Source organism: Planococcus citri, chromosome 5 (assembly GCF_950023065.1).
Source record: "Planococcus citri chromosome 5, ihPlaCitr1.1, whole genome shotgun sequence".
In the NCBI taxonomy this organism is placed as follows: Eukaryota; Metazoa; Arthropoda; class Insecta; order Hemiptera; family Pseudococcidae; genus Planococcus; species Planococcus citri.
Window position 1 is genome coordinate 52,000,185 of NC_088681.1, and position 22,618 is coordinate 52,022,802.

Genomic DNA, 22,618 nt, shown 5'->3' on the forward strand with positions numbered 1-22,618 from the left:
TTAATCAATTTTTTTCAATCGTTTAGTGGAACCCTAAAAACGGTCTTGGACCTTGACGTAGAATCTGAAATACCTACTATCTTTAGGAGTCTGGTCATCCTTATCCCCCCCCCCAATAAAGTGTGGGTATTGATTGGAGCGAAGAAACACCATTTTTCAAAAATTCAGCCTTTTTGAGAACTCATATCTCCCCCTCAGAGACATCCTCCAGAGATTGAAAATTCTTCTGGGTCACTTTCAACTCAGAATGAAGGTTTCAGTTAAATTCGGCCAGAATCCTTCGAATTTTATTCTCGCGATCCACTACATAGTACCTACTAAAAGTTGGAGCAAATCGTTTCCTTATGGTTCAATTATTTTTCGTAGATTTACTACAGGATGGAGCACAAAGAATACTTTCACACATTTTACGATCGTACACAGTACATCAAACTGGCAGATCTATTTGCATCAGTGAATGCAAAAATGACTCGGAAGACCTTCCTTCACGCGATCAAAAAAGTAAAACGTTCGCATTTTGTCAAAAACAAAATCGTTTGGTTTAACGACGGTCAAAAAATGGTAAATACGAACTATTGAGTCGGGTATCGTAATTCACAGTGTGAGAACTATTCCCTAATCGTTTTCCGATTGGTTTGAAATTGATTTTCAGCATTTTATGTGGATCCCGTTATTTAAAATTAAATTCGATTTCTTTCAATGGACACCGGAGAAAATCACTTATGCGATTCGTAAAAATAATAGATGGCCTATTTCTTGGTCTTGTAAGTCGTACGCTTTGGCTCAAGAGGCCTACGAAGGTGTTGATCTGGATGAACTATACGCCGAAGTATGTAAATAAAAAAATCGAATATTCAATAATATTTATTCAATTTATCTGAATAGTTCTGGGAATAGGTAATTAATAATATGACGACTTTTGCGATAGGCTAATCAAGAAACCATATTTTCCAATTCACTGCTACCCGAAAAATCATCTGAAGCAGTTTGCGGAGGTGAAAGCGGGAAAGAATGCCTGAGTAAATGGCTGTTAATGCCAATTGATCAGTTTCACTTTGGCAGTTTTCAAGATTCGATTTGCTCAAATATGGCTACTGTCCCTTTATGGGCCAGTACGTTGGAACTGGTGATGAAAAAATTGGATAAATTTTTGTACGCTTTGTCTCGAGTGAGTATACCTATCTATTCAACAATTCAATTCATTGAGTGAACTTTATTTTATAAAAAAGTCATTGAAATGATTTTTAAAGATCAAAAACTATTAAATCATGGACTCGTATCAAGTATACTTAATTATCTATGTATTTTTAATTGCAGGAGGTTTTAAACGAACTGTATATCACACCGGGCACTCACGGTACGTTGCACTTGCCGCAAATTAAAACCAAACTCCACCAGAGAAATAAGACAGTGGCTGTGCATTTAGATTCTAAAAACTTGAAAATTCCTGCACCCAGTATAATTTTTAAAATCGTCAAATACAAATTACGCAACTGCGAATGTTGGGTTTCGGCCACGGTTATCATACACAACGATCCGTTTTTCGAACCAACTAGCGACAAAAAAGTCTGCAAACAAGACGTGACCTTTGCATGGGGCTGGGATGAGGTGACCAAATTCACTAAGCCTGATTTATTGAATTCTGAGTTCAAATCCAAGTACATCTACGTTTGTCCAACTAACTCTGACGTATTGGATCGCATAGGCCAAGGGAAAAGTTGGTGGAGATGGGGAAAGCAAAAGTTATCAGATTTCAATCTGAGGGAATTTTTCTACATTGATAATGAAAATAAAACTTTGACCAGACTTGAAACTGAAGTTAGAAAGAGATTGTCTCTACAAGGATTGGAACAGGGTGGCGAGAATGGCACAGGTGAGCTAATCAATCCGTCTCTGAAGAATGTTATTGTTATATCCAGTTGATCATTATTACTCTATGTATACCTTGTTTTAGTAAGTATATATGATTACAATGCAGTTGTCTTAGATATTAAGTTGTATATGTTTCATTCAATTAAAAAGTATAAAATGACAATCTCGTTATATTATTATATTTCAAGTCATATTAATTGGTGGCTAGTGTGAATTAATGTTTATTATTATGAAACGTGTGATAGGTAAATCAGTTCCGCATTATTTAATATCAAAGTGAGAATTAGAAAAGTGACAGTATTCGTTTGTACATCAGGCACATTTTCAATTTTTCAAAGCAAACATGCCGAGAAGCTGATTTCACTCACTCATACATTCAGCAAGTTTTACTCTGTTTTATTCAACAAATTATCTAATTTGCTATCACTATATGGTTGCGACACAGTTCCAACAATTTATGGCAGTACAGCAACAAATACTCACTGCAATCACTGCGCGTAGGTACTTCAGAACAAAATGCTGATAGTGAATCATCACAAACACAGTCCAGAGCCGCAGTTCCCAACTTTGATAATTTTGATCCATCAAAGGAATCTTTCTGAAGTTATAAACAACGTTTTGAAATCTACATCAATTGGAAGAAAGTTGCTGTTGATAAGCCATTCTGTGCAAAAGTACCTACTACTCAATTCAATTTTGAATTACACAGTTCAACATTTATTTCATCGCTTGCTGCTCCTAAAAAAATTGCTGATATTAGTAGCACAAAACCAGTTCCTATCAAAATACCAGGGTGATAATCAAAGCATCGGTGAGTTTGTAGCAGTATTTTAATGTGATTTAAATGATTGTGAATTTGAATGTGAATCACGCAAAAAATCAATTGTCGGTGTTATGCTGCGTTTTCAATTGATTTGTGGTGTTAAAGACAACGATATCCATGCTGCTTTGTTGCAATGTGATGACTACAAGTTTGATACGATTTTTCAAAAAGCCATAGCTTTGGAGGCAACCAAAACAAATTCAAATCAAATTTCAAAAACTCCTGCTTCTGATTCATCGCAGAATAATTCAGCGGTTCACACTGAAGTTAATCAAATCAAACCCAGTAAATTCGGTAATTGTCAGAATAAGAAGAAAAACAAACCCAGAATGATAACTGGAACCAGTATCAAAATAAACCTTCAAATTCAGAATTGAAGACCTATTACAAAGAACTGGGACTTGACAGTATTTGTTTACAATGTGGTAAAGACAACCATCTGAAATAGGAAACGTGCAGCCACTAATGTTATCATTAAACCCCAGTAAGTGAATTTTCAATAAATAAAATTGTGGATATCAGTCAGAAGAACAACCCACCTTTTGATGAAGATGACCAATATTTCACCAATATTTTTGTTGCGAACCAACCAGTTATATGTTCAAGGTGGATTCCAGTAGTAAATTTACTCTATTACTAAAGGACACTTTCAATGAAATGAAACTTGGCATCTCCCTGAAGCCACATGACATCCGTCTATGATTGTATATGCAGGATGTATTTTCCCCCTACAGTTATGCAATCGTGAATATATTGTACAAAGGCAAATCAATCTGGGATAAAATTTACATAGTGCCTAACGAATATTCGCCAGTTGTTGGTCGTTGGTGGAAACACCAAATTCGAATCAATCTCGAGAACATCAATCAAGAGAAGCCTCTAATACTCAGTGAACTTATCAAAGTGAACAATATCAGCACAACAGATGACAACGTCAATAAAATCAATCAACAATTTGCTGATATTTTCACAAAGAAGATCAGTTGTATGCCAAATGTCCTTGTAACTCATGAACTATGCAAAGGAACAAAACCATTTTCTCACAAAGAGCAACCAATCCCATAATTATGCTATTATTGATAAAATAGACAATGAATTAGACACCTTAGAAAACACCGGAATAAACAAAAATATTGAAGAAAACAATATGCGGATGATGTTTCGAAAAAAAAGTCGCAGCAGCTCAATTATTTTTTCCAACTTTTAAAAATTCATGGCTTCAACTAGAATACTCCCACAAATAAATTGAACGATCGTAATGGCATTCATGTTCAGTTTTATTCTACGATACCTTAACCTTGACCAAAACGTTGACAATTTTAATGTTCGTATATTTTCAATGAAATTCAAAGATTCACATCGAAAAAATGAATAAGTACCTTAAGATACACAGTTGGAAATCGCTTACAACAAGATTGAAGGGACCGGACATTTTGCTCGTTGTATCCGGTCTCTCGTACTAAAAGGTATTGCATTTATAACGAGTATCTTATAATAACCGGATGTAAAGAGCTTCTCGTTATAAATGATACTCGTATAACACGTGTAGGAAAAAAATTGTTAATTTTACTACTATTTTCGACTTGTCAAATCGATTGGTAACAATTTCAAATCATTTATTGAGCAGTTCTATAGCCTCCAGCAGCTTTTTAGAAAGTTTTGTTTTTCTAAAAATGCCACAAAATCTGTCTGAATTTCAAAATTTCACCAAATTAACTTACAAAACTTAAATTTGGGATTTAATGAATGTTTTTTGCATGAACACTCGTTATAAGCGGAAGAAAAGACAATAAAATGAACCAAATTTCAAGAATTTCAGCTCGTACTATCCGGATTCCTTGTTATAAATGAGCTCGTTCTAAAAGGTACCATATTGTACATGTTTAAATGGCGTTGTGCTCGGGACCGAGCATTTTGCTCGTTGTATCCGAAATCTCGTACTAACCGATCTCATTATAAGCGATTTCCACTGTATGTCATCAACTAAACCCGAATTCTATATAGCCTTGAAGATTTTTCAAACGAACAAGAAAGATACCTACTCACTTATCGTACACCGTTTCAGAAAATTTCACGCTACAGGTACATACCTATGGTACTTAAGTATCTGATATTTACACAATGACAAATTTTAAAAAACATCTGTTTCACTCGTTCCAACAATTTTGCAACGAAATATAATTGCAACAGCCGCTGACGATCATGTGTTTGCACATCGCGTCGATACGTATGTAGGTAAATAAATCAGCGCTTCGAACAGCAATAAAAATCACAAAAATGACGTACTCTTCAACACGAATTCTTAATCTTTTTTTTAAGCGATTTAAAGTTATATTATACATAAGTTATCGATACGTTGAAGTCCCATTTTCTAGTATAAGATGAAGGGTATGTACAAGTTGAACATCGCGATAGTGATCTCGCTCCAAATTTTGGTACAAGTTCTCGCTCAAAATAAACAAGCAGGTAAACGATAACTTTTGTAAATACGTTAAATTTCTGCAAGAAATTCGAATCGAGCTGATTTCGCAGAAATATTCTTAAACTCACTCACCCCGTTCCCCTTCAACCTTCCACCAAAAAAAGATCCAAACTCCACTCGATGGTCCAGTCCTTGAAACGCCTTCTAATGCCAGCTTTTTAAATAATTTTTCAGCTCTGGTCTTCAACAGATTCACCAGCTCGCTGTACGATATACCATCGAGTATGCCAAAAGTGGACGTGAAAGTTTGCCATTCTTGGGCTAACGCTTGCCCAGCAGAAAAAAAAGCGGAGAAAAAATTTGTGAAAACTCAGACGATCACTGAAAACGCTCTGATTGTAAAACAAATATGCGAGAAAAAGCAAACGCAGGATTCTGCTCCACTCAAGAGGAATATTTGCAAATACGGGCATAAAATTGTGGCGCTTTTCCGCAAGAATAATTGGTCTTTCGAGTTCGGCTATGAGGTAACGAACATGATACTTCGATATGGTAGACCTCTAACCAAAATGGAAGATCTTCATTTTCAGTTGAAAATTACTTTATTACCTACTCATAAAGAAACCTCGTCCACCCCTCATCTCCGATTTTGCTTAAATTTGGCTCACTGAAAGTTCGGCCACTCACGCCTCAGAGCGAAGTTGATTTTTCAAATTTTGGCAAATTTTGGTTGAAATAGCCCAGTTATTGATCAGGGTTTTCTAAAAATCGTAAACCTCGAGATGAAAATCTGAAATTTGGTTTGGATATTTTAAGTCGACCTCTCAAATCGATTGCGACCATTTTCAAGACAATTTAGAGCCTCCAGCAAATATGAGTTTTTCTCCAGCACACTGGAATCGTTCCAGAAATCGCTGTAATTAATTCCGGCAGCTGAAAATTTGATTACGAGGTGTTGTGTTGTTGACATTAATATTTGGTGAGCCCAATTTCAGCCAAATAAAAAAATTATGGGGTTTTTCACTCAAGCTTTTACACAACTTTTTTTTGGGAAAAATAACCTCATCCCAAAAGATTGCAATTGGGATTCTGCATCAATCTTAGTTATTCTCAATTAATCAAATCAAAATATCGAAATATATTTTTTCTGAGATTGGAAAAATATTTTGTAGCGTAGAGATGCTAATTTATTGGCCATTGCCAAAATCAAAAAACCAAAAAAAATTGATAAGTTTTTGACCAGGTACTTTTCTTGGTTTCTTTGATTGACAATAATGACCAAAATAATGGAACAACTGTATTCCAAAATGAAGAGTGATATTCCAAAACTCGCTTTGTCCATTTTCACAACTTTTCAGGAGAGAGGAAAAACAGTTTCCCTTTAAACGGGTAAATTGGCTTTTTAGGCGAGTTTAGCACTTTATTTGGGTGGATTTATGATGTAGGAGTGTAGGTATACATTTCATCCACTAAATACTGCTGAAAAATTTCAATAAAAATGGACAAAGCGCGTTTTGGAACATTATTTTAAATTTTTAGTGAATTGGCTATTTAGGTGAGTTTAACACCTCATTTTGGTAGGTTGATGATGTAGGAATGTGAGTTAATACTTTGACATAGTTAAGTCTAGACGCCTCGGTTAGAGGGAGAGGAGGAATTATTTGTTTTCCTTACTAGTAAGTTCTAGAAATATCACCTTAGAGGGTGAATATTTCCCTATTTGCCTGGATAGCTCAAGACTCTCTATCTAACCAATAACCTGACTTAGCTACGCAAAATCTATGTAATGAACGTTGAAATGAAAACAACCTACAGTACAATTTAAAGAATTTATTATAACGTATTTATACATAGGACTTCGGTTCTACCAATCGGTAGCCTACGTCTACTACGATCCGTCATAAGGAAGTATTAAGCATAATTTATAACTAGTACCGAGTGCACTTAATTAATTTCCTCGTAGCATTCCTCCTATTTAGGGAATGCTCACGAGTAGAAAAATAAGGAACCTATACACAAAATACACGATGAAGTCATGCAAAAACACCATTGATAAAATATTAGGTAGGCATGGAATTCTCCGATTCCACATACCTACCTATAACAATAATTAGTAATAAGCCAATTACCTTGATGATAAATGCGCTTTAACATTTACCTGAAAACTGTCCACATTGACCATCTCTATCTTGGGTCCTACTAACACTAAGGACGACGATGGCACCTTAACTAAACGAGATTTCACGTAACACTTCGCATAAGGGTATTCCCGGTTAAGATAGGTGAAATGGCCCTAATCTCAGATTTGGAAAATCACGATGGATTATTGTTGGGTACCTCCAATAAAAATTTTCGAGCGGAATTTCCGCCCCCCCAACCCACCCCCCTTGGTCAGTATAACCAAAAAACGCGTTTTTTGCGCGAAAAATTCGGTATCCATGAGTGGTGGGGATAAAATTCTGGTACCACGCGGAATGTGTAGGGAAAGCCTGGGCCTTTCAACACGATTTTTTTCAAAAATTTTTATCGTAGTGGTGGGGGTAAAATTGACAAAAGAAAACTTTGAAGCGCCACAGCTCCGAACTGAAGGGTGCTACACAAAAACCGTTTTCGCCAAAATGTGTCTTTTTACAAGTACTTTCTTCCTACTAATCCATGAAATTGAAATTTTGTCTGCAAAAGGCTCATATTTGCAAAAAACCCTGAAAAATACGCGGTTTTCACGTTTTTTTGCAAAATTATGCGAAATATGCGAAAAATGAATAGAACAAAAAATGTTGAGCGTCGAATTTCACCCTAGAAAACGTGTTCATGAGGTTGTCAAAACGCTCATCTACTGAAGTTAGCTTTGATTGTAATCATGAGCTCTGTGAATAAAAAAATACCAAAAAAATTCAAATTGAGGAAAGAGCGATTCGGTTATAATTTTCACAGTCTTCTCATTTCAAACTCGTTTCTACAATGCTTGGTCAAAAAAATCCGTAAAAATGAAAATATCGCAAGTCAAACTTACAAAAAGTTACCAAGAATGGGCAAATTACCCAAAAATTGTTCAGAAATCTAACTCAAAATCAGTATTTGCAGAAAATACGAGTACAAATTTCAATCTTACCAAAATTCAAAAACTTTGAAAAAAATCCCAAAATTGTACTAAAAGGTCATCTAAAATGGATTGGTTCAAAATCAGATTGATGTCCTAAAATCAAGGGGTAACTATTACAAACCATAAAAAAATTGACAAACTTAATCCAGGCTTGATAATGAGAGGAAAACAATTTTCAACCAAAATTGGCCCATCATGAGGGACAAATCGTTTGAAAAATCAATTTTTTAGCATTTTTGAAGATCCTTTACCAATACTACATATCCTGAAAAAAAATATACGTTGTGTATCTTACCCATAGATTGATGTGATAAACATAGGTACCTATCATTTTATTTATAAGTATAATTGAATATTTTTTTCGGGTCAGAATTTTTCTATTTTTAAAGAGAACTAGAAAAAAAGAATAGAAAAGAAAATCAAGAGAAGAAATATAAAATTACAAAATATTGATTTTAAAAATGGAAAAAGTTTTTTTTTACAACACCTAGGCATGTAATTTACGTCCTATTTATTTTGAAATAACTAGAAAAAAATTAAATTTTGACAATGATTTGGCAAAAAACAGGATTTTTTTAGGATAATTTTGGGAAAATCAAGAATTCTTGCCAATTTAGGCAACAAGATTTTTTGAACATTTCGGCAAAAAGCAGGAGTTTTCTTTTGGCAATTTTTACAAAAGTTGGGAGTTTTTTTTAATAATTCTGACAAAAAAGGAACTTATTTACGATTCTGACGCAAACGAGATTTTTTTGACAATTTAGGCAAGAACAGAACTTTGCAGACAATTCTGGCAAAAAACATAGCACTGACTTCTTAGGATCATTTTGGCAAAAGAAGGAAATTTTGAAATTTTGGCTACTAACAAAGTTTTTTGGTCATTTCTGCAAAAATATTAGGACTTTCTTAATAATGTCAAAAAAAGGTATTTTTTTTCAACAATTTTGGCATGAAACATGTACTTTCTTGACAATTTTTACAAAAAGTCACGATTTTTTGATAATTATGGAAAAAAATTGGAATTTTGAAATTTTGGACAACAACAGGTCTTTTCGTTCATTTTTTACAAAAAATATTAGGATTTTTTGGTAACGTCATTCAGAAGAAAACGTATTTTTCGACAATTATGACCAAAAACAGTGCTTTTTTGATAATGTCGATAGAAGTTAGAGTTTTTTTATTTCACCAAAAAGTGACTTTTTTGATAATTTTGGCTAAAGTAGGAATTTTTGACAAGTTTGCAGTAGCGATTTTTCGCCCCATACTATGTAGCGACATGACCAATGTGACATGCTGCAAAGATCTGATATGTGTGCGCGCGCTTAGCTCAGTAGATGAGCGTTTTGACAACCTTATGAACACGTTTTCTAGGGTGAAATTCGACGCTCAACATTTTTTGTTCTATTCATTTTTCGCATATTTCGCATAATTTTGCAAAAAAACGTGAAAACCGCGTATTTTTCAGGGTTTTTTGCAAATATGAGCCTTTTGCAGACAAAATTTCAATTTCATGGATTAGTAGGAAGAAAGTACTTGTAAAAAGACACATTTTGGCGAAAACGGTTTTTGTGTAGCACCCTTCAGTTCGGAGCTGTGGCGCTTCAAAGTTTTCTTTTGTCAATTTTACCCCCACCACTACGATAAAAATTTTTGAAAAAAATCGTTTTGAAAGGCCCAGGCTTTCCCTGCACATTCCGCGTGGTACCAGAATTTTATCCCCACCACTCATGGACACCGAATTTTTCGCGCAAAAAAACGCGTTTTTTGGTTATACTGACCAAGGGGGTGGGTTGGGGGGCGGAAATTCCGCTCGAAAATTTTTATTGGAGGTACCCAACAATAATCCATCATGATTTTCCAAATCTGAGATTAGGGCCATTTCACCTATCTTAACCAGGAATACCCTTTACAGGTGTCCGGATACACCTCAAACTACCGAAAAGAGCGCCAATACAATTGATCATCGGATCAATTGATCGTATAAATCAAATTAAATAATTTCACACGCGAGGTGTTAACAAATAAAAACTTATTACTAAATGACGAAGAACCATATTGCTGCAGCTAATGAAACTAAGTGGAGAAAATGCCGCGGACTACTTGTATATATAGTTTTTTGAGGTAGTCACGTGACCAAAGGCTAAGATCTTTGTCGGCATTTTTCCCTATTTTAAATAATAAGCTCGCGGCGCGAGCTCGATGCAAAGACCTAACTTGTCATCATAAATCTGTCATTTAATTGATGACAAATTGCTAACTATTTATATTATTTACCCTTCGTAAAGCACACGTTCTCAAACTTTTCAGTTTAAGGGGTTCATAAAATCATCCCCCTTTAGGCGATGGAGGCAGTATGCCCTATATCAACTTCATGTACCAGGAGCCACTGAAAACCCAACTTTGATAAAAATGGACAAAGCTAGTTTTGGAATATCACTCTTCAAATACATTTAATTTTTGGCCTAACTTATATGAAATACCTATTTGAGGAGTAAGTAAATAGATATTTTCAAAACACGAATTTTCCAAAAATAAATAAATTTGCAAATTCTTAATCGTTCAATGGAACCCAAAAAATGACCTCGTATTTTGACGACACAGAATCTGGAACACATACCATCTTTTGTTGATTATTTTTTGGAAAATTCGTATTTTGAAATTATCTATTTACTTACTCCTTAAATAGGTATTTCAAATGAATTAGGCCAAAAATTAATTGTATTTTGGAATACAGTTGTTCCATTATTGTGGTCATTATTGTCAATCAAAAAAATCAAGAGAAGTGCTACAATTTCTTTAAAAATTCTGCCTCTTTGAGGACTGATATCTTCATCTCAGAGACACCTCCAGAGCTTGAAATTTTTTCTGGGTGACTTTCAACTCACAATGAAAGTTTCAGTTAAATTTGGTCAGAATCTTTCCACTTTTTCTCTCTTGATATACCTAAGTGTACTAAAAATCCGAGAAAATCGTTTCCTTATGGTGCAATTATTTTTCACAGATTTACTTCAGGATGAGGAACAAAGAATACTTTCACACATTTTATGATCGTACGCAGTACATCAAACCTGAAGATCTATTTAAATCATTGCATGCAAAAATGACTTGGGAGAGCTTCCTTCACGCGATCAAAGAAGTAAATCGCTCGCTTTTCGTCAAAGACAAAATCGTTTGGTTTAACGACGATCATAAAATGGTAAATACGAAATATTGAGCTGAGTATCAAAATTTACGATATGAGAATCATTCCTTGATCGTTTTCGAATTTGTTTGGAATTGATTTTCAGTATTTTATGTGGATTCGGTTATTCAAAATTAAATTCGATTTCTTTCATTGGACACCGGAGAAAATCACTTATGAGATTCGTGACAATAATAAATGGCCTGTTTCTTGGTCTTGTGAGAAGTACAGTTTGGCTGAAGAGGCCTACAAAGGTGTTGGTCTGGATGAATTATACGCCGAAGTATGTAAAAAAAATCTCGAATATTTTAATTGATAATACTTAATTATTCATTGGTGTAGTTCTGGGATTAATTAATAACATTGATGACTCTTGCGATAGGCTAATCAAGAAAACATATTCTCTAATTTACTGCTACTCGAAAAATCATCTGAAGCAGCTTGCGGAGGTAAAAATGGTAAAGAATGCTTGAGTAAATGGCTGTTAATACCAATTGACCAGTTTCACTTTGGTAGTTATCGAGATTCGATTTGCTCAAATATGGCTACTGTTCCTTTATGGTCCAGTACGTTGGAACTGGTGATGAAAAAATTAGATAAATTTTTGTATGCTTTGTTTCGAGTGAGTATTTATTCAATTATTCAATTCATTGAGTGAACTTTATTTTTTAAAAAAGTCATTGAAATGATTTAAATAAAAAAATCAATTAATCATGGACTCAGATCAATTACCTATTCCTAATTACAGGAGCTTGGAACCGGATTGTATATCACATCGGGCATTCACGGTACATTGCACTTACCGAAAATTAAAAGCGGACTCTTCAAAGATAAGACAGCAGCTGTGTATTTAGATTTCCAAAACTCTAAAATTCCAGCACCCGACATAATTTTTAAAATCGTCAAATACAAATTACCCAAGTGCTCGGATAAAAGTGGATGTTGGCTTTCGGCCACGGTTATCCTACACAACGATCCACATTTCGAACCAACTAGCGACAAAAAAGTCTGCAAACAAGACGTGACCTCAGACTGGGGCTGGGATGAGGTGACTAAATTCACGAAGCCTGCGTTATTGAATTCTGCGTTATTGAATTCTGAGTTCAAATCCAAGTACATCTATGTTTGTCAAACCAATTCTGTCGTATTGGATCGCATAGGTCAAGGGAAAAGTTGGTGGAGATGGGGAAAGCAAAAAGTATCAGATTTCAATCTGAAGGAATTTCCCAAGTTTGATAATAAAAAGAAATTCTATCAAGTAGTTCCGATCGAACAAGATGTGATTGACAGGATATTAACTTTGACCAGTATTGAAAATGAAGTTAGGCAGAGATTGTCTCTACAAGGATTGGAAGAGGGTGGCGAGAATGGCAGTGGTGATGGAAAAGTAAATGAGATACGCCAATTAACCGAGCTAATCGATCCGCCTCCAAAAGATACTATCATTGAACGACCTCAAGCTAGACCTGTTCGTGAGATTGTTGATGAAGGAAATACCGATGACGAGGATGGAGAAATATCAAGCACTAAGGCCCATCCGTCATCCCCAGCTGACTCCGATGATGATTCACCATTTAGCACACCATTAAATGGGCAGTCCTATCGGGGATCTTATTCTGATGATGATGAGTTTTTCCAAGGAGATGGGCAACAGCCTGCAGCCTCTTCGAAGGCTAGCGATTCGCCTGGAAGACATCGCTCTCCCAATAGAGGTGAAAAATCAACGACCAGATAACTTTTCTCTGGAATCGAAAAATAAAGTACCTATTTCTGATTTTTAATGGGTAATTGTGACGATATTTTCGGGTATTTGTATAGTTTTAACAGGTTTTAATGATGTTTAATGCCATTTTTATCCAGTTTTGGTGAATTTCATCAAATTCCATCGGTTATGACTAATTTACAATGATTTTAATGCATTTGAAACCGTTTTCAGTTCACTTCATATAATATGTTTTAATGGGGTATTTTATATGATTTTTATTGATTTTAATACCTACTTTTATGACGTGTTATGCAATTCTCACATAATTTTGTCAATTTTTTTTTTGAAATTATGTTACTTTTATGTTTGTTATAAATGATTTCAATGTGTTTCAAAATGTTTTTACACTTTTTTCACATAATTTAACGGCTTTATAAAAATATGTTTTCGCAAATTTTGATAAGGGTACCAAGTTTTGGTGATTTTCTTCGATGGAAAATACGTAATATAATCCTCGTGTTTTAATATCATTTTTAAAGCCTCCAATGAGTTTCAAAATTTCTCCAGAAGTTTGAAAACTCGCAAAGAAGATTTCCAATAAGCACTGACCAATGTTATAGGTACTGAAGTTCATTTTTTGGCCCCTTCAAAGTGATTAGAAATTTCTGGAGAAATTGGAAAACTTGCTGGAGGCTCCAAGAAGGTCAAAGGGCGATTATTTTCAATTGGGACGATTGTGTGGCACATCAGACGGTATCTTGGTGGAAAACATCTCGTTATATAACTGTACTGGAAATTTGATATTTTTTTCACTTTTTCTGGAATTACTCAAATTGGCCAAAAATTCACTTTTGAAGTGGCGCCCCTTACTAAATAGTTACGTAATCACGACATCTACAGTTTTAGTTCTCTTCTAACCAATGAGCTGAGAGAGAAACGAATGAGAAACCAGTCATCATATGACTCCCTATGCGTTGCATACACTGAAAGAAATAAACAGTAATAGTTACATTAAAACGATGCACTCAGTGCATTAAAACGCAGTAATTTTGGTATAGGAATGAAACGCATTAATCAGTACATATTTAGAGAAGTAACTGTTACACAGAAGTGCAGTAACCATTCCATGGCTTTTATTCAACAATATTTAAAAAGTGGGGTTAGGTACTATCAATTTCACGTTTCTCCGCGCATCTAAATAATTCTCACTGCAACAAATTTTTCTAGACCTGCTTTCCCTAAGAAAATTTTCCTACCTGACTGGGATTCGAACCTGCGACCTTTTGTTCCTAACTACCTACACTTAACGACATGGCTGCGAGAAGAATATTCGATTCAGGCCCTCAAAGTATTTATAGGTTTTTCACTGTTTGAAAAAAAGGATTTCATTGCAGTTGGACGATGTACTTTACTGTATTCAGTAAATCACTGCATGGTTCTCAGTCATGTTTAAGAAATGTAATCATTGCTTACTATACGATGTAATTATTACCCACCAAATGATGTTTTGAATACCATGTCTGCAGGACTGAGTCCCCAAAGAAATGTAATGAGAACATAGATATGAATTTTGAAAAGTGATGCAATAAATCCATCCTGGCGATGTACTCATTCCATCACTTGATGCATTCTCTGATTTAACCTAATGTAATCATTACATCAAAATGAGGTAATTTGAAAATTACTGTACTGTTCAGTAATCATTGCATTAATTTCGGGATTGAATAAAGCATTTTGAAAATCATTTCTTTCAGTGTAGGTATCTGTGTTCCAGAAAATAGAAAGGCTTGTACCTATTCTATTATTTACCTAAAACACGATCAAAAGATTTGTTTGAGTTAATCTGTTCTATGTAGTATTCCATAAATATGAAATAGTTCCCGTGTTCCAGCATGTGTTCCTGTGATCGTGTGATCTATTTTGTAATACAACAGTTCCTGTTACCAGATATGTTCTGTAATGATGTACTTGGGCCCAGTAGCAATTGTGCTTAAGACTGTTAGCCCTTATTGCAAAATCTCAATTTATTGAGTATCACTGATGGACCTCCCTTCGTCCATTTGTTGATCGCTCTTGAGGTGATGTGTATTTTTACACTCCTTTACAACACTTTGTGTCCTCCCTTTTTCAATATTTTACTGGTTTATATAACTAGAGTAGATGATTCTAAGTGTACGTGTGATATTTACAAATAAACAGTACATAAAAGAATAATCAAAGAAGTTTTTGTTATTAAGGTATTTGTAACACATGTTATGTGTTTCATAAAATTTATTTGTATGTATTTGAAAAATAGGTACTGAGGCGGTAAGTTGCTGGGTACTCGTGAAGCTCGCAGAAGCTAGGTACAGCTCACTCCTTGAAGTAAGTAGGTATGTGAGCAAATGTAATACTCAATGCACAGTGTGCAAAATATGTCTTTACAAAAGTGAGTTTGCCAAAGGAGCTGCACTTTGATTTCAATACTTTAACTAATTCTGTATTATAAAAAATTAATGTAGATAGAATAAGAAACCAAAGTAATTGAAAAATTATGTAGGTTAGGTATAGGTACCTACTTCTTAAGAAAAAGAAGCATGGCTTCCTGGACTATAGCTATCAAACAACGTTACAAAATCGATTTTTCGAACGAATGAGAAAATACATCGCTCGTCATAAACCGTGGAAAAAAATTTCATGCCACAGGTCCCCTATCTGATATTTACACAATGACACATTTCAAAAAACGCCTGACGCACTTGTGCCAAAAATTAACGTATTTTCAACATCTGCAGTAATCGTACCTATATAGGTATTTCGTGTGCCTTTCCAATGTATTTTGCGTGTAGGTCTAGGTACCTACGTGAAATTACGTACTCTGGTCACAAATTATGTAGGTATCATATCACTGTCGTATGAAGGCGATTTTGATTGCTATCTCTCTGTAATTTTTTACAGGGTGACGCAGGTTCAAATAGTTTTTATGATTTTTCTATTGCGATTTGCGTTCGCATTGAGAAATGAAGTAACAACCTGCTTACAATTTTTCAACGAAATCTAACCAACAGCTGCTGACGATGACGATCATATGTGTGTGCACATCGATAAATCAACACGTTGAAAAGCAGTAAGGATTACAACAACAGCGTGATCTTCAACATGATTTCGCAATTTTTTTTTCACGAATTCAATGTCATATTACATAAGTTATCGAGACATTAAAGTCTCAGTTTCTATAAGATGAAGGGTATGTGCACGTTGAAAATCGCAATAGTGATCTGGTTCCAATTTTTGGTACAAGTGTTCGCTCAAAATGAACAAGCAGGTAAACGATAACTTTAGTGATGGTAAATTCGTCCAATTTCTGCAAAAAATTCGAATCGAGCTGATTTCACTAAAATGTTCTTAAACTCACTGACCCCTTTTCTCTTCCACCTCCCACCAAAAAAAAAATCCAAAAATACGACGATTCAAGATAATTCTTCAAATATCTCTAAATTTTGTCAACTCGAAGACACAATGTGTTAAAACTTCCCTTCAATCCTCCTCTTGATGTTCCAGTCTTTGAGAGACCTTCTAATGCCAGATTTTTAAATCGTTTTGCAGCCCTTGTCTTCAACAGATTCACCAGCTCGCTGTATGATATACCATCGAGTATGAAAAACGTGGAACTTTGCGATGCTTGGGCTAACGCTTGCCCAGCACAAGACCGCGCTGAGAGAAAATTTGTGAAAACGCAGACGATCACTGAAAACGCTCTGATTGTAAAACAAATATGTGAGAAAAGACAAACGCTGGATTCTGCTCCATTCCGGAGGAACATTTGCAGATACGGGTATCAAATTTCGGCGCTTTTCCGCAAGAATAATTGGTCTTTCGAGTTTGGCTACGAGGTAACGAACATGATACTCCGATATGATAGACCTAACCATGATTTTTAGGGAAGATCGTTTTGTGTTGAAAATTACCCAAAGAGGAACCTCGTCCACCCATCGTATCCGATTCAGCTGGAATTTGGCTCACTGATACTATTCGAATCACCCACACCTCAGAACCAAATTTTCAGCTAGCGAAGTTGATTTTTCGAATTTTGGCGAATTTTTGATAATGGATAAAATAGCCCATTCATTGGTCAAGTTTTCATAAAAAAATAATTATATTTTAATTCAACAAATTTTAATTATTGAATAAAATTTTAATTTATAAAAAATAAAAATATCCTACTCACCCCTCAACCTGTTTTTGGGAAAAATGACCTCGTCCCAAAAGATGCCATTTGAGATTCTTCATCAATCTTACCTTACATAGTGTGGTCTCGTATTCTCAATCAATTAAGAAGGTACCTACACCAAAATATCGAAAAATATTTTTTCTGAAATTGGAGAAATATTTTGGAGCACAGAAGGGCTGATTTTTTGGCCATTGTTGCAAATTTCAAAAAAACTATTTTTGTTGATTTTTTTGATTGACAATAATGACAAAAAATGGCACCACTGTATTCCAAAACACAAATTTTTGGACTAATTTATAAGAAATAGGTACCTGCCTATTCGAGAAGAAAATAGGTATATATTTTCGAAACACGAATTTTTCAAAAATACATACTTAATCAATTTGCAAATTTTTAATCGTCAGTGGAACCCTAAAAATGGTCTTGGATTTAGAAAACGCAAAATCTGAAAGACGTGTGAATATTGATTGCAGGGAGCGAAAAAAACATATTTTTTTCAAAAATGCTGCATCTTTGAGGACTCATAAATCTCCCCTTCAGAGACACCTCCAAAGCTTTGAATTTTTTCTGGGTGATTTTCAACTCAAAACGAAAGTTTTCGCTAAATTTGGTCAAAATCCTTTGACTTTTTGTCTCGCGATCCACTCCATTGTACTTAAAGCTCGAACAAATCGTTTCCACTTATGGGGCAATTATTTTTCGCAGATTTACTTCAGGATGAGGCACGAAGAATACTTTCATACATTTTACGATCGTAAACAGTACATCAAGCTTGAAGATCTATTTGCGTCAGTGAATGAAAAAATGACTTGGGAAACCTTCTTTCACGCGATCAAAGAAGTAAAACGCTCGCTATTCGGCAAAGACAAAATCGTTTGGTTTAACGACGATCATAAAGTGGTAAATACGAAATATTGAACTGGGTCATAATTTACGATATGAGAACTATTCCGTGATCATTTTCAAATTGGTTTGGAATTAATTTTCAGCATTTTATGTGGATTCGGTTATTCAAAATTAAATTCGATTTCTTCCGATGGACACCGCAGAAAATCCATTATGAGATTCGTAACAATAATAGATGGCCTGTTTCCTGGTCTTGTGAGGAGTACAGCTTGGCTGAAGAGGCCTACGAAGGTGTAGGTCTGGATGAATTATACGCCGAAGTATGTAAAAAAAAAAAAAAAAACTCGAATATTTTAATTAATGTATTACTTAATTTATCTGTACTAGTTCTGGGAATAATTGATAATTTTACGACTCTTGCGATAGGCTAATCAAGAAATCATATTTTCCAATTTACTGCTACCCGAAAAATCATCTGAAGCAGTTTGCGGAGGTAAAAATGGTAAAGAATGCCTGAGTAAATGGCTGTTAATACCAATTGATCAGTTTCACTTTGGTAGTTATCGAGATTCGATTTGCTCAAATATGGCTACTGTTCCTTTATGGTCCAGTACGTTGGAACTGGTGATGAAAAAATTGGATAAATTTTTGTACGCTTTGTTTCGAGTGAGTATTCAATCATTCAATTCATTGAGTGAACTTTATTTTTAAAAAAAAGTCATTGAATAATGGACTGATGTCATGTTTCTACCCAATTACAGGAGCTTGGAACCGGATTGTATATCACATCGGGCATACACGGTAAATTGCACTTGCCGAAAATTAAAAGCAGACTCTTCAGAGATAAGACAGCAGCTGTGTATTTAGATTCCGAAAACTCGAAAATTCCAGCACCCGATATAATTTTCAAAATCGTCAAATACAAATTACCCAAGTGCTCGGATAAAAGTGGATGCTGGCTTTCGGCCACAGTTATCCTACACAACGATCCGCATTTCGAACCAACTAGCGACAAGAAAGTCTGCAAACAAGACGTGACCTCAGACTGGGGCTGGGATGAGGTGACTAAATTCACGAAGCCTGAGTTATTGAATTCTGAGTTCAAATCCAAGTACATCTATGTTTGTCCAACCAATTCTGACGTACTTGATCGCATAGGTCAAGGGAAAAGTTTGTGGAGATGGAGATGGAGAAAGCAAAAATTATCAGATTTAAATTTGAACGGTTTTGTGGAGTTTGATCACGAAGAGAAAACCGATAAACCAGTTCCGGTAGAACGAAATGTGTATGAAAGGATGCTAACTTTGAACAGACTTGAAAATAAAGTCAGACCAAGAACGCCTCTACAAGGATTGCAAGAGGGTGGCGAGAATGGCAGTGATGATGGAGAAGTCAATGAATTACAACGGTTAACCGAGCTAATCGATCCGTCTCCGAAGGATATTATTATTGAAAGACCTCAAGCTGCACCTGTTCGTGAGATTGTTAATGAAGAAGATACCGATGACGAGAGAGAAATATCAAGCACTAGGGCCCATCCGTCATCCCCAGTTGACTCCGATGATGATTTACCATTTAGCACAACAATAAAAGGGCAGTCCTATCCGCTGGGATCGGATTCTGATGATGATCTGCAGTTTTTCCAAGGAGATGGGAAACAGCCTGCAGTCCCTTCAATGTCTATTGATTCGCCTGGAAGTCATCGCTCTCCCCGTAGAGATGAACAATCAACGACTACATAATTTTTCTATAGAATCGAAAAGTAAAATAGTTCTTGTCGAAAGTCAATTGTCGATACCTACAGAAATAACACACAACATAAAAATATTGTCATTAAATTTCAAGTTCACGTCTAATTTTCAATAAATGCCTCAAATGATTTAAACTGTTCCGCATATACTTACACTGAAAATTCGTATTTTAGTCACTTTTGGGCATTTGAGTATCGTACAACATTCTTGGATCAAAAAACCAAAAAATAAATGAAAATCAAACTTCATGCAATAAAGAGGAATCATAACCGCGCGAAGGCTCACTTGAGGGTATTTATGGACACCGAAATTTATTATGAACTGTGTAAATGTCCTTTATTCGATCACTTCTTCAAGTAAAACGCTGACATTGATAATCCGGAGGCGCGGCGTAAGGACATTTGAGAAATAATCAGAAGTTGGAAAGGAAGAAGAAAGATGTTTAAAATGTGCCAAAATTCAAGAGTTCGTTCATTTTCAAACATTTTGCCATCACGTTGACTTCTTCGGTATTCAAAAAATTTTGCACCATTTTCAAATAATTTATTGGTTTTTAACCAGATTTTACACACTTTTTGATAAATTTCACTCAAATTTCACCTATTGGAATTTTTTTAACGATTTGAGTGCTTCTCACCCGTTTTTATGTCATTTTAAACGCATTTTGATAATGTTTTATGCAATTTCTTTGCTAGATTTAGCCAAATTTAATCACTTTTTATTGGGTATTTTCATTTTTTTTTGTTTTTAACACGTTTTCACGATTCCTTCTGCAAATTTTGCAAAAAAGTTATCAGTTTTTAGTACCTAATTTTGAATGATTTCAATTTTTATTTTAGTTTTTACAACTTTTTAATATTTCACAAAATGTTACAGAATCTAATTAGTTTTTTGTAAATTTGAATAACATTAAATTGTTTTGAAGTATTTTTATGTCATTTTTTACACGTGTTTTAGCAAAGTTCTACGTATGCAATTTTCATCAAATTTCGCGAAACTTTCCTCCTAAATTTTAATCAGTTTTTGACAATTTCTATTGATTTTTATACTTTTTAAGTATTTTTATGTTAATTTAAATGTTTCAACGAAGTTTTATGCAATGTATGTGACGTTTGTCCAAATTATCCAAAAATTTTATTGCCCTTTGGTGAATTTAGAAAATTCCTACTTTTGCCAAAATTATTCTGAGAAGTCTCTGTTTTTGCCAAATCATTGTCAAAATTAATTGCTTTCGTAGTTATAAAAAAAAACTGTTTTTTTTTTTACCAAAAAATAGATTACCTTACTTATTGTAAAAAAAACTTTTGTTTCCAGCCAACATTTTCAAAACTCCTGCTTTTTGTTAAAATTGTCAGCAAGTTCTACTATTTTGACAAATATTGTACGCAAAGACCTTTTTTTGACAAGTTGGCCAAAAAATTCTGTTTTACGCCGAAATAGTCTGAAAGTAGTACTTTTGCAAAAATTGCCAAAAAGTCCAAACATTTGTCAAAATTTGTCTAAAAAATACTACTTTTTCCAATTTTAAAATCAATCTTCGTAATTTTATACTTTTCCTCTCGATTTCCTTTTCTATTCATTTTTTTTTTAGTTCTCTTCAAAAATACATTCAAAAATTCTGACCCGAAAAAAATGTGCAAATACCTGTATATTAAATGATACCTATGTTCATCACATTCACATCTATAGATAAGATACAGTGGCGAACTGGGTCGGTTTGGAGCCCCTGGCGGATGCACCGAATGGACCCCCCCAAAATGTTTCCTTTCCTCCTATAAATCTTCCTCGTTCTGTTTTTTTCACAGGTTTGGATACTTGAATGCAAGTTGTGCGATTGATTTTTGCTTATGTTTTTTTATTCAATATTTATTAATAGCAAAAAAGAGGCAATTTTTTGAGGGGAGGAGGCGGAGGAAAAATTGGCCATAAGAAAAAAATACCGCAATTTACTGAATGAAATGATAAGTTTTTAAAGTGGAAATAAAAAATGAAATGACAATTTTGTCAATTGATAATACTTACTTAATTCGAAATTGGGCTTATGCAAAATTCTTATTTTCCCTTCTGAATTTATGGAACCTTCAAAAAATAATTTTTTATGGTTTAGAGAAAGGATAGAAATTGACACGAGCAAAGCGAGGGCAAAAGCTTTTAAAAATTTTTATTTCAAGAGATGAAAAATTACGATGTTTTTGAAAAATGTGTTCACTTTTTCAGCTCAAAATTTTAGAACTTGAATGACTGTTTTTTAAAAATTTCAAATTTGAAAATGAAAAGCAAACAGGCCCAGAGCGGAGTAAGAGCAAAAGCTAGTATCAAAAAGAAGCAAAACAACGTTTTTTGAGGTGAAAAGTGCTTTTTCTGGTTAGAAAATTTCTTGAAAGAATGCCTACTCAATATAGGTAGATTTTTATAAAAGTTTGAATTCAATTTGAAAAAAAAATCACACACGCCCAAGTGAAGTGAGGGCAGAAAATTTCAAAAATTTGTATTTTGAGAGGTAGGTAATAATATTATTTGTGGTGACTGATAAGTTTGACCACAAAATTTTAGAATTTGAATGTACTAAGATTGAAAATTTAGATTTTTCGCTCGGGCAAAACCCTACAAAAATTTTTGTTGGAGAAAGTGAAAATATCATATTTTTTTGGTTTAATCAGGGCCCCGGGGCCACCTGGCGATCGCCAGGTAACATCATAGGACAG

The 22,618-nt window shown here is 34.5% G+C and overlaps 3 protein-coding genes across 5 annotated transcripts in view; 2 read left to right on the forward strand and 1 right to left on the reverse strand.

Annotated features, from left to right (window-relative positions):
- The window catches only part of LOC135846965 (cell adhesion molecule DSCAM-like), a 640,919-nt gene that overhangs the window by 255,087 nt on the left and 363,214 nt on the right, over positions 1–22,618 (reverse strand). The window lies entirely within an intron of this gene.
- LOC135848920 (uncharacterized) lies at positions 5,053–13,421 on the forward strand. Its single transcript, XM_065369016.1, has 6 exons — positions 5,053–5,161; positions 5,352–5,644; positions 11,222–11,416; positions 11,508–11,684; positions 11,784–12,023; positions 12,150–13,421. Exons 1-6 carry the CDS (start codon positions 5,077–5,079, stop codon positions 13,134–13,136), a joined length of 1,977 nt encoding a protein of 658 aa, XP_065225088.1. The 5' UTR covers positions 5,053–5,076; the 3' UTR covers positions 13,137–13,421.
- On the forward strand, positions 16,299–20,558 carry LOC135848966 (uncharacterized). Its single transcript, XM_065369077.1, has 6 exons — positions 16,299–16,410; positions 16,692–16,978; positions 18,022–18,216; positions 18,306–18,482; positions 18,589–18,828; positions 18,924–20,558. The coding sequence occupies exons 1-6, from the start codon at positions 16,326–16,328 to the stop codon at positions 19,902–19,904; spliced, it is 1,965 nt and encodes a 654-aa protein (XP_065225149.1). The 5' UTR covers positions 16,299–16,325; the 3' UTR covers positions 19,905–20,558.